This window comes from Rhinoraja longicauda, chromosome 17, assembly GCF_053455715.1.
Source record: "Rhinoraja longicauda isolate Sanriku21f chromosome 17, sRhiLon1.1, whole genome shotgun sequence".
Taxonomy (NCBI): domain Eukaryota; kingdom Metazoa; phylum Chordata; class Chondrichthyes; order Rajiformes; family Arhynchobatidae; genus Rhinoraja; species Rhinoraja longicauda.
Window position 1 is genome coordinate 44,639,391 of NC_135969.1, and position 14,453 is coordinate 44,653,843.

Here is a 14,453-nt window from a genome sequence, read left to right on the forward strand (position 1 = left end):
TCCAAAGTTGTTACAGGTTTTTTATAAAGTTATGTAACTAACAGATGCAACAGAAGTATGGTGGCTATGGGTAGCAGAATTAATTGCACCTTGTGGATGATCAGCCATGAATGATCACAGTGAATGGCAGTGCTGGGCTGAATGGCCTACTGTTTTTCTACATTGCAATCATTTAGATTAGTGTGCAGAAACAGCCCTTCGAGTTTGTGCCAACCAGTGATCCCCACACACACTAGGGACAATCTTTACACTTATACCAACATACAAACCTATATGTCTGGAGTGTGGGAGGAAACCCACATGGTCACAGGGAGAATGTACAAACTCCGTACTGACAGCACCTGAGGTCAGGATCGAATCCGGGTCTCTGGCGTTATAAGGTAGCAACTCTACGATTGATTCTCATCAGAACATTTAACTATGTCTAGTCCCTTTGTCAATTGAGGGCTATGATTTGTTAATAGCCCCATTGTTCTATTGTCATTACTAGAGTGGTAAAAGGTGAGCATTTAGAAATTGCCAGACATTAGCAAAAACAATGTTTTTGTTTCTGAGTAGTTTCATTTCAAGCTCTGCATTTTTACATGTGAATTAAAAGACAAAGCACATGGTAAACAAGGATCAAAAAACTATGTGATGCTTACTTAGTGGAGCAACATGTTCTTTAGTGGCTATGGCATTTTTCACTGCAGCTACTAAAATCAAGTGGACCCCATTAGAAAAAGTAAGAGACCTGTATTAAAAACATTACGACGGAGCACTTTTTTTCCCCTTAAGATAACCAGGCAAAGTCGATATTGGGGAAAATAAAAAAATCATGTGTTCATAAAGTGAGGGGGTGGGATTGGAGCAAACTTAAATCTAAATCTCAAGAGTAACTATAGAAACATAGAAAATAAGTGCAGGAGTAGAGTAGGCCATTCGGCCCTTCAAGCCAGCACCTCCATTCAATGCGATCATGGCTGATCATCCAAAATCAGTGCCCCATTCCTGCTTTCTTCCCATATCCCTTGATTCCTTCAGCCCTCAGAGCTATATCTAACTCTCTCTTGAAAACATCCAGTGAATTGGCCTCCACTGCCTTCTGGGGCAGAGAATTCCAGATTCACAACTCTGGATGATTTTTTTTTTTCCCTCATCTCAGTCCTAAATGGACACACCCAACACCGGGAACACTTTTCCTGCATCTAACCTGTCCAATCCCTTAAGAATTTTATGTTTCTCTAAGATCCCCTCTCATCCTTTGAAATTCCAGTGAATACAAGCCCAGTCGATCCATTCTTTCATCATGTCAGTCCTGCCATCCTGGGAATTAACCTGGTGAACCTACGCTGCACTCCCTCAAGAGCAAGAATATCGAGATAATGTTTCCTCTTGTGAGTGAATGTAGAGCAAAAGGATTACCATTTAAAACAAAAATACTGCTTAATTTGAGGAATTTGGACTCTTCCTCAAAGGGTGGTAGAAACAGTTGACATATTTTGTATGCAAAGGTGGAGGAATACTTGAGGGTAAGCAGTTTTAAGAATCACTAAATTGAGTTTGTCCCACAAAACCATGGCCAGCTTCTTTGGACCCTAATGTTAAAATTTAGAAGGTACTTCCGCACCTTGCATTTAAGAATTACATTTTTAGTTGCCATTATTTCCCTCAAAATTTAAACATGTGAAAGTACTTTCAGCTTAAATAGTGCAATACTTAAATTTCTACTTTATAAAGATCGCCTGCCTGTGATAGAAGTTGATAGGAGAGAAACAGGGGAAAAAGTTAAACAAACCTCAGAATTATAACTAATATGGATGTTTTAAAATAAATCATTGGCACTTTATTTGAGTTAAAAACATACTTCTCACATAAATAAAAGTAATTACACAATTGGAATTCTTTAAATAAAAAACTAGTTGGCAACACTTAACTTAAAAACATTTTAGGTAATTTAAAAAAGCCAGCCTCAATTTGTTTAATATGCATTTACAGTTTTTTCCCCTACTTTTAAGTCCCATTGTGCTACACACTGTCTGGCTAACTTTCTTCAAGTTCCAGGAGGAATCTACTCCTTTAAAAGATGAACATATTTCAAATCCACAAATTCCATTGGGAAATAACTCTTAACTTATCATTATGTAAACTAATTGAAGACTTTTTCCACAAAGGGACAATTTTCACACAACTGATTAGAAATAAAAGGTTCCCTGCTGTACTTGCGTAGGTGTAATCCTGTCCTTAGTGAAGTCTGAGCTCTCTAACACAAGTGTTGGTATACCAAAACAACAAACTCAGCAGTTTTAGATAGCGATCCAACATTGCAACGTTTACAGTTTAGGTTTGGACAACCTTGTCAGTATTACAGAGAGAAATACAAATGACTTCAGTCCCTTTAATTATTTGCTCCTGATCATGGGAAGGAATAAACAGACTTGGAAGTTGCCAGTTCCCCCCATCCCTACCCCCAAAAATCCTATTAATTCAGCAGCACCTCCACCCATTAAGCTGCTGAAAGTTCTGTTGAGCCCATCAGAACCTGACTATAATGAACACCTCTCCCGTAAAAAAATATTGTACTTCAAGTGCTTAAAAATGTTTTGAAAAGTTATTTGTGAATTAACAGAAGCCAAAATCCTGCCCCCTCTCGTTATATACTATCCTATCCATCAGCAGGAGTTTCTTTCACGTAGTCTGAAAGTGAGAGCTTGGAGATTTCAAAAAGAAAGATAGCAGCCTACAATAATAATTTTACACAAGCTATCTGATGCTGTATCAAAGTGCTTTGAGACTATTTTATCCATTAACACAATTTTCTTTTAAATATAATTTAGCAGCCTTGGAGGTTGAGGGTGGGTGTGATGGTGTTGAATTTTAACTTTTCACAAATGTTGTGAAGGCCCTGATGATTGCTCATCTCAATGCACAGGACTGGCCGTTTCCAACTCCCTTTGTTTCTGCATTAACCCCTAGAAGCAAAGAAACAGATTTCAGGCACTTAATGGTAGATTCGGGTCTACTAACATTTGAAGTACAAATTCCTTATCCTTTCATTTTTGAATTACTGCATTGTATTTTTCTTTTTAGCTTGTATGTTTTTGATTAATGAACAATATTGCAAGCACTTCATCTTGTTGCAAATTTGTATTACATTAACAGGACAGGTGAAATTAAACCTGTAATGTACAGTTTGTCTCATTTCGCATCTTGATCAAGATCGCCGACCAAAATAACCCATTCATATAAATTATTAAAATAAGCTGATGTTATTTCTTTTTATTAAAAAAATGCTTTATTTTGTTACATTTGTCTTGTTAGTGCATATTAAATTACAATTTCCAACCACCAAAGAGCAGCATGAAGCAAAATAAACAAGGACAAGGATTTAACCATCAGCACACTTACATCAACCTAGTGCGTTTGATGGCGCTGGGCCTGTACTCGCTGGAGTTTGGAAGAATGAGGGGGGGCCTCATTGAAAATTACCGAATAGTGAAAGGCTTGGATAGAGTGGATGTTTCCACTAGTGGGAGAGTCTTGGACTGGAGGTGATAGCCTCAGAATTGAAGGACGTTCCTTTAGGAAGCTCTACAGCGGGTAGTCCATAGAGCTCAGAGGGCCATCGGAACACAGCTACCAGACTTGGAGGGCATCTACAACACACGATGCCTCAGAAAAGCCACCAGCATCCACAAAGACTCTTCACACCCCTGCAACAGTCTGTTCGAACTCCTTCCATCGGGCAGACGATACAAGGCCTTCTACGCCCGCACCTCCAGACTCAGGAACAGCTTCATCCCCAGGGCCATAGCTGCTATGAACCGGTCCTGCTGAGCCGGATGGCCACAACGCATAGATCAACTTGCACTTCCCTGTCTAAAACTGTTACAATTGTTTCGTTGGGTTGCTGTTGTCTAAATTACTTAAATTATTGCATCGTATGGGAGGCGCATTCCCAATCTCGTAACCCTGGGTACAATGACAATAAAGATATATTGTATTGTATGAGGAATTTCTTTGTAGTCAGAGGGTGGTGAAACTGGAATTCTTTGCCACAGAAGACTGGAGGCCGTCAATGGATATTTTTAAGGCAAAGATAGATAGATTCTTGATTAGTAAATTACCCACACTCTGTTTTATCGTTACCTTCTTTTGGTATAGCAGAGATAATTGCCTCCCTCCAGCTCAGTGGAATTTGTGCCTTTTTTAAAACCCAGTTTAATGTACGAAGTATAATAGGTGTTAACTCATCTTTAAATTCCTTATACCATTCTGCCATATAACCATCAGATCCTGGTGACTTGCTCAGCTTGAGCCTACTAATTGCAGTTTATAATTCAACCTCGGTTATGTCTCCAGTCATTATCTTGTTTTGTTCTTCATTTAAGGTGGGCAAATCTAAGGAATTCAGAAAGGTGTCTACTTGAGTTTGGCTACCTCCTGGAACTTCAGAATACAGAGTTCTGTAGAATACTTCAAAGGCTTCCTGAATTTCACTGAGTTTACTTTTCAATATTTTTGTTCTTGGGTCTCTGATTCTGTGAACTGTATTTTCAGCCATCTTTTTTTTCAATTTCCATGCCAGTACTTTCATATATTTAAAACCACTTTCATAGTGCCTCTGTTTGAGGAACATTAACTTTTTCTTGATTTCTTGTGCAGCCAGATTATTGATTTCATTCCTAGTATTACTAATTTCCTCCAATATATTCCATGCCAGCGTCAATTTGAGTTTCCTCTCTAGTTCCTTCAACTTATTTTGCAAATCCTCAAATGTTTTATTCCTTATTTTTTTCTTATATGAAGATATTGCTATAATTTTTCCTCCTAGAACAGCCTTCAAAGCATCCCACAAAATAGTGGGAGACCTCTCCGTTATCATTGAGTTCCAAATAAAGACTTCTCCTTTTTAATTTGTTCCTTAAAGTTATGATCATTGAGTAGGCTCGAGTTCATGGTCACTTAAGTCTATTGTTCCAATTCCATAGGTGTGTATTTTATCTTTATCCTTTCCAAATGTTATAAAATAGTCTAATGTATATAAAGAATGTGTGGCCGAGTAATGGGCATAATCCCTTCTATTAGGGAAAGGGTTCCGCCATATATTAATTAAACCGACCTCTTTAAGAAGAATTTTGACTTTCTTATGTAGAGACTTTATTTCATGAGTTTTTCTACTGGGCGAGTCCAGTTCTGGTTGTAAATGTATATTTAGGTCTCCCCCACAAATAAGAAGGCCTTCCGTTTCCATTATCATATTAATAATTCTCTGGAAGAAATTAAAATCACTTCCAGGGGGTGCATGTACACTCAGCAAGGTAACTTGATTCCCATCTATATTCCCCCTTACTAAAATATATCTACCCTCCTTATCACTCATTTCAAATACTTTCTCAAAATTTAACTTGCTTGAGATGAGAGCAGCAACTCCTCTCCTATGTCCTGATATATATGAGGAAAAAAAGAGGTTAGTGAAACCCATTCTTTTAATTTTTTTGTGTTCTTTGTCATTTAGATGGGTTTCCTGTAAGTATACTATATGGGCTTGTTCTTTCCTCGTTTTAGTTAGAATTTTACTGCCTTTGATTTGGTTTAACAGTCCATTCACATTAAAAGAGATGCATTTTACCTTACCATTAGCCATTTGTATTTGACTTTCTGTACATCAGTAACATGGTGAAATAAGACATAACAGATCTACTCCCTAAACAGACAAGAACAAAAAAACGTACGAAAAAACAAAAGTGTGATTCCAAGGTAGGTAAAAATAAGACTCAACAATAACATTGTGAGATAAGACAGCAAATCTGCTCCCTGAACAGACAAGAACAAAAAAACATGAAAAAACAAAGACATGATTCCAAGGTAGGGATCTCCTGTGGCAGAAGGCCAAAAGGCAGAACACACTTCCCCGTGCATTCCTCCTCTAATTTTCCTTCATTTAAATAAGGGAAACAGTTGAACGTAACAGATGAAATAAAGCACCGTCGACTTTTTAGTTCAGTTTCTCCTGCATTTTTAAAGTTATTTATAACTTAAAGCTGTTCTAAAGATGGAGGCTGTCTTCTGAAGACCCGTAGTCTCTCCACGATGTCCTTCTCCCGCTCGTCGGCCATCCCCTGTGGTCTTAATCTTCCCATCATCTCCCACGCAGTGCGGGACAGTTGTTCAACCAGGCTCTCTTTCGATGTGGTTACTCTGATGGGCAGTCCTCTGTTCCTCATGTCGGTGGTCGCCTCATCCACCGTCTGGTACAGCCGTGTCTCGTCATCGCAGAATACTCGTAACTTGGCGGGGAACGGAGTCTGGAAGCGGATCTTATTCTGCTTTAACACGCGTTTCGCCTCAGAATATTCTTTTCGCTTCTGTAGCACTGCTGGGGCATTGTCTTGATCGACGTATATTAGTCTTCCGTTCAAAAACACTTGTTTCTTTCCCCAAGCCTTGCGCAAAATCTCCTCTTTCATTTTGTAGCGGAGAAATCTGATTATTATGGATCGTGGTTTATCTCCTGGGTCTCCAGGGGGTTTCGGGGCGAGCGATCGGTGCGCTCTCTCAATTTGAAACTCCATGGTGGGTGGGAGTTCAAGTGTGCCCCGCAGTAGCCTACCCACAAAGTACACCATAGACGACCCCTCAGCTCCTGCGGGAACATTATATATCCGTATTTATTCACAAAATGCTGGAGTAACTCAGCAGGTCAGGCAGCATCTCGAGAGAAGGAATGGGTGACGTTTTGGGTCGAGACCCTTCTTCAGACTGATGTTAGGGAGGCGGGACAAAGGAAGGATATAGGTGGAGACAGGAAGATAGAGGGAGAACTGGGAAGGGGGAGGGGAAGAGAGGGACAGAGGAACTATCTAAAGTATATCCGTATATTCTCCCGTCTGGATCACCCTTCTTGGGCATGTAGCTTATTTTCTTGCTGGTTTATCACTTTTATCATAACCAGCACCTGCTCCACGTTTAACACATGCTCTTCCACCCTTTCGAGCCGTGTCTCCGGCACCGCTATTTTTTTATTAACATTGGTAAGTTGGTCTTTAATATCAATCAACTGTTCTTTTGTGTCTCTGTGAAAGTCCCGTATCCCCTCCAAAACAGTGGCTAAACCTAGCTCTACGTCTTGCTGGTGCGGGTTGCCACTAGCTCTGCCTTCCTGTGCCTTTGTAGGTGAGCCGTCCGTGTTTTCTTTGTTCTCGAATTGTTCAGCGGCACTTTTCTTGTTTACATCTCGTCTTCCCATTTTATTACCCTTCTCAGAAAGCCCATTATGGTGGGAACTCTCCAGTTTGCTGAAGAAAATGTGGAAAGTTAAAGGCAGATCATTACCATGTTCTCTGGGACTGCCCTGTTATTAAAGATTTTTGGAGAGAGTTACATGATGCCTTACAAGACATTTTTAGATGTCATGTGTCCCTGGAGAGTAAAACTGTTTTTTGGACTCATACCTGAAGACTGGCGGAAAAAAGACAAATACTTACTGAATATATTGATGGTAGCTGATAAAAAAGCTCTCACAAAGAAATGGTTATCACAGGAGAGGCCAACTCTGAATGCATGGATGGACATCACAATGGATATTTATAAAATGGAGTAAATAACAGCATACGTTAACTTAAATTGGATTTATTTGTGACATGCTGGGAAAATTGGGTTAACTATGTAACGCCTCATAGGCCAGACTTTAATTTGACAATTTTTTGATTATATGGTAAAGAAAGGATCACTCCCTAAGTGTCTGTAGTTTTTGTTGTGTTTCTGTTTCTATGTTTGCTTTGTACAAATTACAAAAGGAGGCAATTCAAGACAAACATAAGTGGATGATGTATACATATAGCATTATACCTGAAACCCGTTTTATGGAAATGTGTTTGCTGTGAAATGCCAATAAAAGAGTACATTATAGAAACATAGAAAATAGGTGCAGGAGTAGGCCATTCGGCCCTTCGAGCCTGCACCGCCATTCAATATGATCATGGCTGATCATCCAGCTCAGTAACCTGTACCTGCCTTCTCTCCATACCCCCTGATCCCTTTAGCCACAAGGGCCACATCTAACTCCCTCTTAAATATAGCCAATGAACTGGCCTCAACTACCTTCTGTGGCAGAGAATTCCACAGACTCACCACTCTCTGTGTGAAGAAATGTTTTCTCATCTCGGTCCTAAAAGACTTCTCCCTTATCCTTAAGCTGTGACCCCTGGTTCTGGACTTCCCCAACATCAACATTATAAAAAAAGGAGAGAGATAGATCAGCCATGATTGAATGGCTGAGTGGACTTGATGGGCTAAATGGCCTAATTCTGCTGCTATCCCTTATGACCTTACTATGATTTTTTTTTTAACATTATTGCTTTATTTCAGTACTGTTCAAGTTTAAGTTCCCTTGGTTGTTGGTTATAGCTAGAGAAACCCAAGCCCTGGCGCTGGAAGAAAGTTAGAGTATGTGGAGAGGGTAGGGGTCAGTGGAGGTGTTGGATGGACTGAAGCTGGCCAGGGAGCGGCAGGCAAACATCTGACAAATGTAAATACAGAGTATCAGGACAATGAAGTAACTATTAGGGTTGGCAGCAGACAGAGTGAGCAAGATGGAAGTTGTGCTGAATCTTGGTTCTTGCCAAACCACGTCCAAGGAATCGGAAGTTGTGGTCTATTAATGAGATGCTGGGAAAAGTCTTACTTGTCGAAGTTCTGAAAGGCTTTTGAGGATAGCCTGCTGTCGCTCCCGATTTCGCAGCAGGTCAGGGTTCAGAAGAGGGTCGCTGGGATGGTCGACGCTATAGGTTTTACACTGCAAGTGATCCATGACTAAAACTGAAAACAAGAGAATGGGAAAGGAAATTAGCAAATACCTAACAAAGCAGGACTCGGGGGAGAGACTGGCTTTGGTTGCCACAGCCTGATCTGTGCAACAGCATACACTGTATTTAATTCCATTGAATCCAATTTAGTTTTTTAGTTTAGAGACAAAGCGCAGAAACAGGCCCTTCAGCCCACCGAGTCCGCGCCGACCAGCGATCCCCGTATACTAGCACTACCCTATATACGAGGGACAATTTACAATTTTTACAATAGGATAGAACCTTGTGTAGGAAAGAACTGCGGATGCTGGTTTAAATCGAAGGTAGACACAAAATGCTGAAGTGACTCAGCGGGTCAAGCAGCATCTCTGGAGAGAAGGAATGGGTGACGTTTCGGATTGAGACCTTTCTTCAGACTGATGTCAGAGGAGTGGGCGGGACAGAGATAGAATGTAGTCGGAGACAGTAAGACAGGTGGGAGAACTGGGAAGGGGGAGGGGATGGAGAGAGATAACTTTATTTATCCCAGGAGGGAAATTGGTCTGCCAAGTCATAAAACAACATTATACATGAAATTAAAGTGACGAGTGGAAAGTCCAGGATTGAGGATGTGCAAAGATTGGGGAGGGGAGTCAGTCTACCCCACGACAGAAGGGGGAGGAGTTGTCCAGTTTGATAGCCACAGGGAAAAAAGGATCTCCTGTGGTATCCTGTGCTGCATCTTGGTGGGACCAGTCTGTTGCTGAAGGTGCTCCTCAGGTTGACCAGTGTGTCATGGAGCTGTATTGTCCAAGATGCTCCACAGTTTGAGCATCCTCCCCTCCAAGACCATCTCCAATGAATCCAACTCCACCCCCAGCCTTCCAGATGAGCTTGTTAATCCTATTGGCGTCCTCAGCCATCGCCCTGCTGCCCCAGCACATGGCAGTGAAGAAGATGGCACTGGTCACCACCGCTTGATAGAACACCTGCAGCATCTTACTGCACATGTTGAAAGAGTGGAGCCTCCTCAAAAAGTACAGCCGGCTCTATCCCTTCTTGTACAGGGCCTCAGCGTTCCTGGACCAGTCCAGTTTACGCTCCAAGGTACTTGTGCTCCTTGGTAAACTGCACATCCACACCCTTGATGGGGACAGAAGATAGGGGTGTTCTCCTCCTAAAGTCCACCACCAACTCCTTAGTCTTGACGGTGTTGAGCTGCAGGTGATTCAGCCCACACCACTCAACAAAGTCGTTGACTACACCTCTGTGTTCAGCTTCCCTCCCCTCACTGATGCAGCCCACAATTGCAGAGTCGTCTGAAAGCTTCTGCAGGTGGCAGGAGTCCAAGTTGTATCTGAAGTCGGAGGTGTAGATGGTGAACAGGAAGGGAGACAGGACCATCTCCTGTGGTGCCCTGTGTTGCTCACTACCATGTCCGAGACACAGTTCTGTAGCCTGACATATTGTGGTCATCCAGTCAGGTAGTTGGTGATCCAGGACACCAATGGACCATCCACCCGCATCTTCCTCAGTTTGCTCCCTAGCAGTGCAGGCCGGATGGTGTTAAAGGCACTGAAGTTAAAAACATGACTCTCACAGTGCTTCCCGGCTTCTCCAGGTGAACATAGGAACGATGGAGCAGGTAAATGATGGCGTCCTCAACCCCATATCTTTGTTTGGTGAGTGAACTGCAGGGGGTCCAGGTAGGGTTTAACCAGGGGTCACAGGTGAGTGAGCACCAGCCTCTCCAGGGACTTCATGATGTGTGAAGTCAGCGCCACCGGTCTGTAGTCATTGGAGGAGCTGGGGCGCGTCCTCTTTGGTACAGGAACCAGGCAAGATGTCTCCACATCACAGGAACCCTCTCCAGGCTCAGGCTGAAGATATGCTGGAGTACTCTGCACAACTGGCTGGCACACGCCTTGAATACCCTAGGGCTGACACCATCAGGACCCGTGGCTGTGCCTGGTCAGAGTCTGCCCAGGCAAAGCTAATTAACCTACACACTTGCAATAGAATTGAAGATGCAAGAGGCAAATGCAACTAGTAAGTGGTATTCATATACTTTTAGCAGACAATAAAATATTTTGTATGTTGGAGTAGGAAATCCTACCACCATGGATTCTGATAAACAACCCTTATCAATCCCAATATTCAATTCTGTGGAAAACAGATTAATTACCCCCCCAGCCCTTTGTTTACACAGGAATCTACAACATTCACATTATAATGAAGGTCCAAAGTAGCCACAGCAATAATTGAAATTAATAATCAAATATATTTTGATATTGGGAAGTTACATATTGGTGCTTAGCTGTGTAATTGTTCATGTTCTTGAAATATTATGTCACTAATCCACCAGGCATTTAAAACTGCAGTAGTTTGAACTGCAAAAGGTTGAACTAGGAAAAGGCCATTCAACTTGGAGAACCAATGGCAGAACAGCCACGGTGGGATTGAATGGCATTGGAGGCTCAAGTTCACTTCCTGCTCAATGCAAACAATCCCACAAACCACATGGAAATCTTCTTAGCTTTCATTTCCATAGCAGCGGTATATGCCAAATTGACAACCACAGGTTAAGTTTAGTTTAGAGATACAGCGTGGAACAGGCCCTTCGGCCCACCGAGCCCGCACCAACCAGCGATCCCCGCACATTAACACTAACCTACACACACTAGGGACAATTTACATTTATACAAAGCCAATTAACCTACAAACCTGCACGTCTTTGTAGTGTGGGAGGAAACCAAAGATCCCGAAGAAAACCCACACAGGTCACGGGGAGAAGGTACAAACTCCGTACAGATGGCGCCCGTAGTCGGGATGGAACCCGGGCGCTGTAAAGCAGCAACTCTACCGCTGTGCCACACGTGCAATGTTTATATTTAAAAAGCTGCATCCATCCATACATACCACTAGAACGCTTGTACTGTGGGTCATCTGTAGAAGGCCTTGACATTGGAGCATCAGGATCCAAGTGGTACACCTCATCTGTGCGCACATACGGAACAAAGTGGAATGACAACGGTCCATCATTGTCTCCCTCATTGGCCAATGGCGCCCACTGGCAGCATTCACCAGGAGCAGGATTCCCAACTGTCCGTGGATCCGGCTCCATTTGCAATTGCTTGTTTCTCAGTGATGGAATCGATGGAGATCTGCACATGCAAAGAAAATAATTCAATTTCCTATCGTCAATTTTGGTCATTTTTACTTCTGTAAAAATAGTTCACTCAAGATGTGGCTTAAATGTAACACTATGCTACAACAACAAAAAATTACATACAGGAAAATTAAAAGAAATTGTTCCCAGTATTGCAAAGTCAAGAATATTTCCATATCACAACTAAAATAGATTACAATTTAGAGAAGCCAAATATCTTCCGTCATAATAGCAGGTTTGCATCAAAAATAGCAGATTTAATTTACAGACTTAGATTATCAGTCTGAAGAAGGGTCTCGACCCGAAACGTCACCCATTCCTTCTCTCTTGAGATGCTGCCTGACCTGCTGAGTTACTCCAGCATTTTGTGATACCTATAATTTACAGACTTGATGCTCTGTAGGAGTGGGCCATAACACCAGCACCTCCAAAATAACCACTGAACACATCAAGAAAGTAGAAACATCTTGTTTAAGAATAATTAATTTTCTCAGGTGCAAAGGGACTTTCCCAAAAAGTTAATCTGCAAGTCGAATTGGTAGTAAAGAAAGCAAACTCAACGCTAGCATTTATTTCAAGAGGGCTAGAATAAAAAACAGGGATGTGATGCTGAGGCTCTATAAGGCGCTGGTCAGGCCACATTTGGAATATTGTGAGCAATTTTGGGCCCCATATACGAGGAAGGATGTGCTGGCTCTGGAGAGGGTCCAGAGGATGTTTACGAGAATGATCCTAGGAATGAGTAGGTTAACCTATGATGAGCATTTGATGGCACTGGGCCTGTACTCGCTGGAGTTTAGAAGAACGAGGGGGGACCTCATTGAAACACACAGAATAGTGAAAGGCTTGGAAGGAGTGGATGCAGAGAGGATGTTACCACCAGTAGGAGAGTCTAGGACTAGAGATCACAGCGTCAGAATTAAAGGACGTTCTTTTAGGGAGGAGATGAAGAGGAATTTCTTTAGTCAGAGGGTGGTGAATCTGTGGAATTCTTTGCCACAGACGGCTGTGGAGGCCAAGTCAGTGGATATATTTAAGGCAGAGATAGATAGATTCTTGATTAGTACAGGTGTCAGAGGTTATGGGGAGAAGGCAGGAAAATGGGGTGAGGATGGAGATAGATCAGCCATAATTGAATGGTGGAGTAGATTTGATGGACCAAATGGCCTAATTCTGCTCCTATCACTTATGATCTTATGATTACAGTGATAACAAGTTAAATTCCTGTGTGGACCCACGCTATCCTGATCTGGAACAACCTAAAGTTTCCCACCAGCCAATCGGCAACAGAATGGATCAGAAGTTGAAAAGGCAAAAAGAATGACATTTCTACAATTATAAAAATAGTGTTTGTGGCCACAAAAACCATACCCTCCTCCTAACTTTGCAAGAAAACTAGGCTTCCCTGGCTGCACAATGCTGTCCTACTGTAAGGTACCGGTGATATCGCTACACTGGCTAAATTCAGCACAAGATTGGGCCTCATTGTTGTGATACAAGATTAGGTTTATACAGTTTTGCAGCACAAAAGTAGGTCATTTGGTTTCCGTGCCTGTACCAGTGTTCATTCGTTCCAGTAGCTTCCTCCCAAAAAATTTAAAATCACCTTACCAACAATAGACAATAGGTGCAGGAGTTGTTCCTTACGTGGATTTCAAACTTCCCCGTGAAGGGGAATTATATAGAACCACAACTTTCTCACAAGTATCTTGCTATATTTATTGGTGAATTATTTTTTGCTTTCTAGCTTTGGACTTGCTCAAATGGGAGCAATTTTTTAAAGTTCTTATGCTATGTCAAATCCACTTGTACTTTTAAAACCTCCATCGGGCTTTTCCTTAACCCCCCTTTTCTGTACTTCCGAGTTCTCAATATTGACTTGCATTCGATGGAACAATAAGAAAAAGTCTGATGTTAGACACAAAATGCTGGAGTAACTCAGCGGGACAGGCAGCATCTCTGGATAGAAGGAATGGGTGATGTTTCAGGTCAGAAGAAGGGTCTCGACCCGAAACATCATCCATTCCTTTTATCCAGAGATGCTGCCTGTTCCACTAGGTTACACCAGCATTTTGTGTCTAACTTAGGTTTAAACCAATATCTGCAGATCCTTCCTACACAAAAGTCTGATATTATTCTTTTCAGAGTTTGGTTTCTCTTGAAACTTATGTTATCCAACTTGCTGAGTATATCCAGCTAAACTGATGGTTCAGTACAAGACACAAATGTTGAAACAAGGAACAGCAGATGCTGGTTTGCACAAAGGGACACAAAGTGTGGAGTAACCCAGCGGGTCAGGCAGCATCTCTGGAGAACACGAATAGGTGACGTTTCACAGAGTGCTGGAGTAACTCAGCGGGTCAGGCAGCATCTGCGGAGAACATGGATAGGTGACGTTTCACAGAGTGCTGGAGTAACTCAGCAGGTCAGGCAGCATCTGTGGAGAACATGGATAGGTGACGTTTCACAGAGTGCTGGAGTAACTCAGCGGGTCAGGCAGCATCTCTGGAGAACATGGA

General features: G+C 42.1%; 1 protein-coding gene across 5 annotated transcripts in view; it reads right to left on the bottom strand.

The window, feature by feature from the left end:
- Positions 1-1,846: 1,846 nt before the first annotated feature.
- Positions 1,847-14,453, bottom strand: part of ccdc66 (coiled-coil domain containing 66) — a 44,889-nt gene continuing 32,282 nt past the window's right edge. For 3 of the 5 annotated variants that reach the window (XM_078414615.1, XM_078414612.1, XM_078414614.1), the window contains 3 exons: positions 11,685-11,929; positions 8,666-8,799; positions 1,847-2,951 (listed from right to left, as the gene is read on the bottom strand). In XM_078414615.1, coding sequence (XP_078270741.1) covers positions 2,901-2,951; positions 8,666-8,799; positions 11,685-11,929 — 430 coding nt within the window. In that variant the 3' untranslated portion in view covers positions 1,847-2,900. Of the gene's footprint in view, positions 2,952-6,560; positions 7,278-8,665; positions 8,800-11,684; positions 11,930-14,453 lie in introns of those variants that run through there. The other 2 variants (XM_078414613.1, XM_078414616.1) reach the window with 2 other exon arrangements.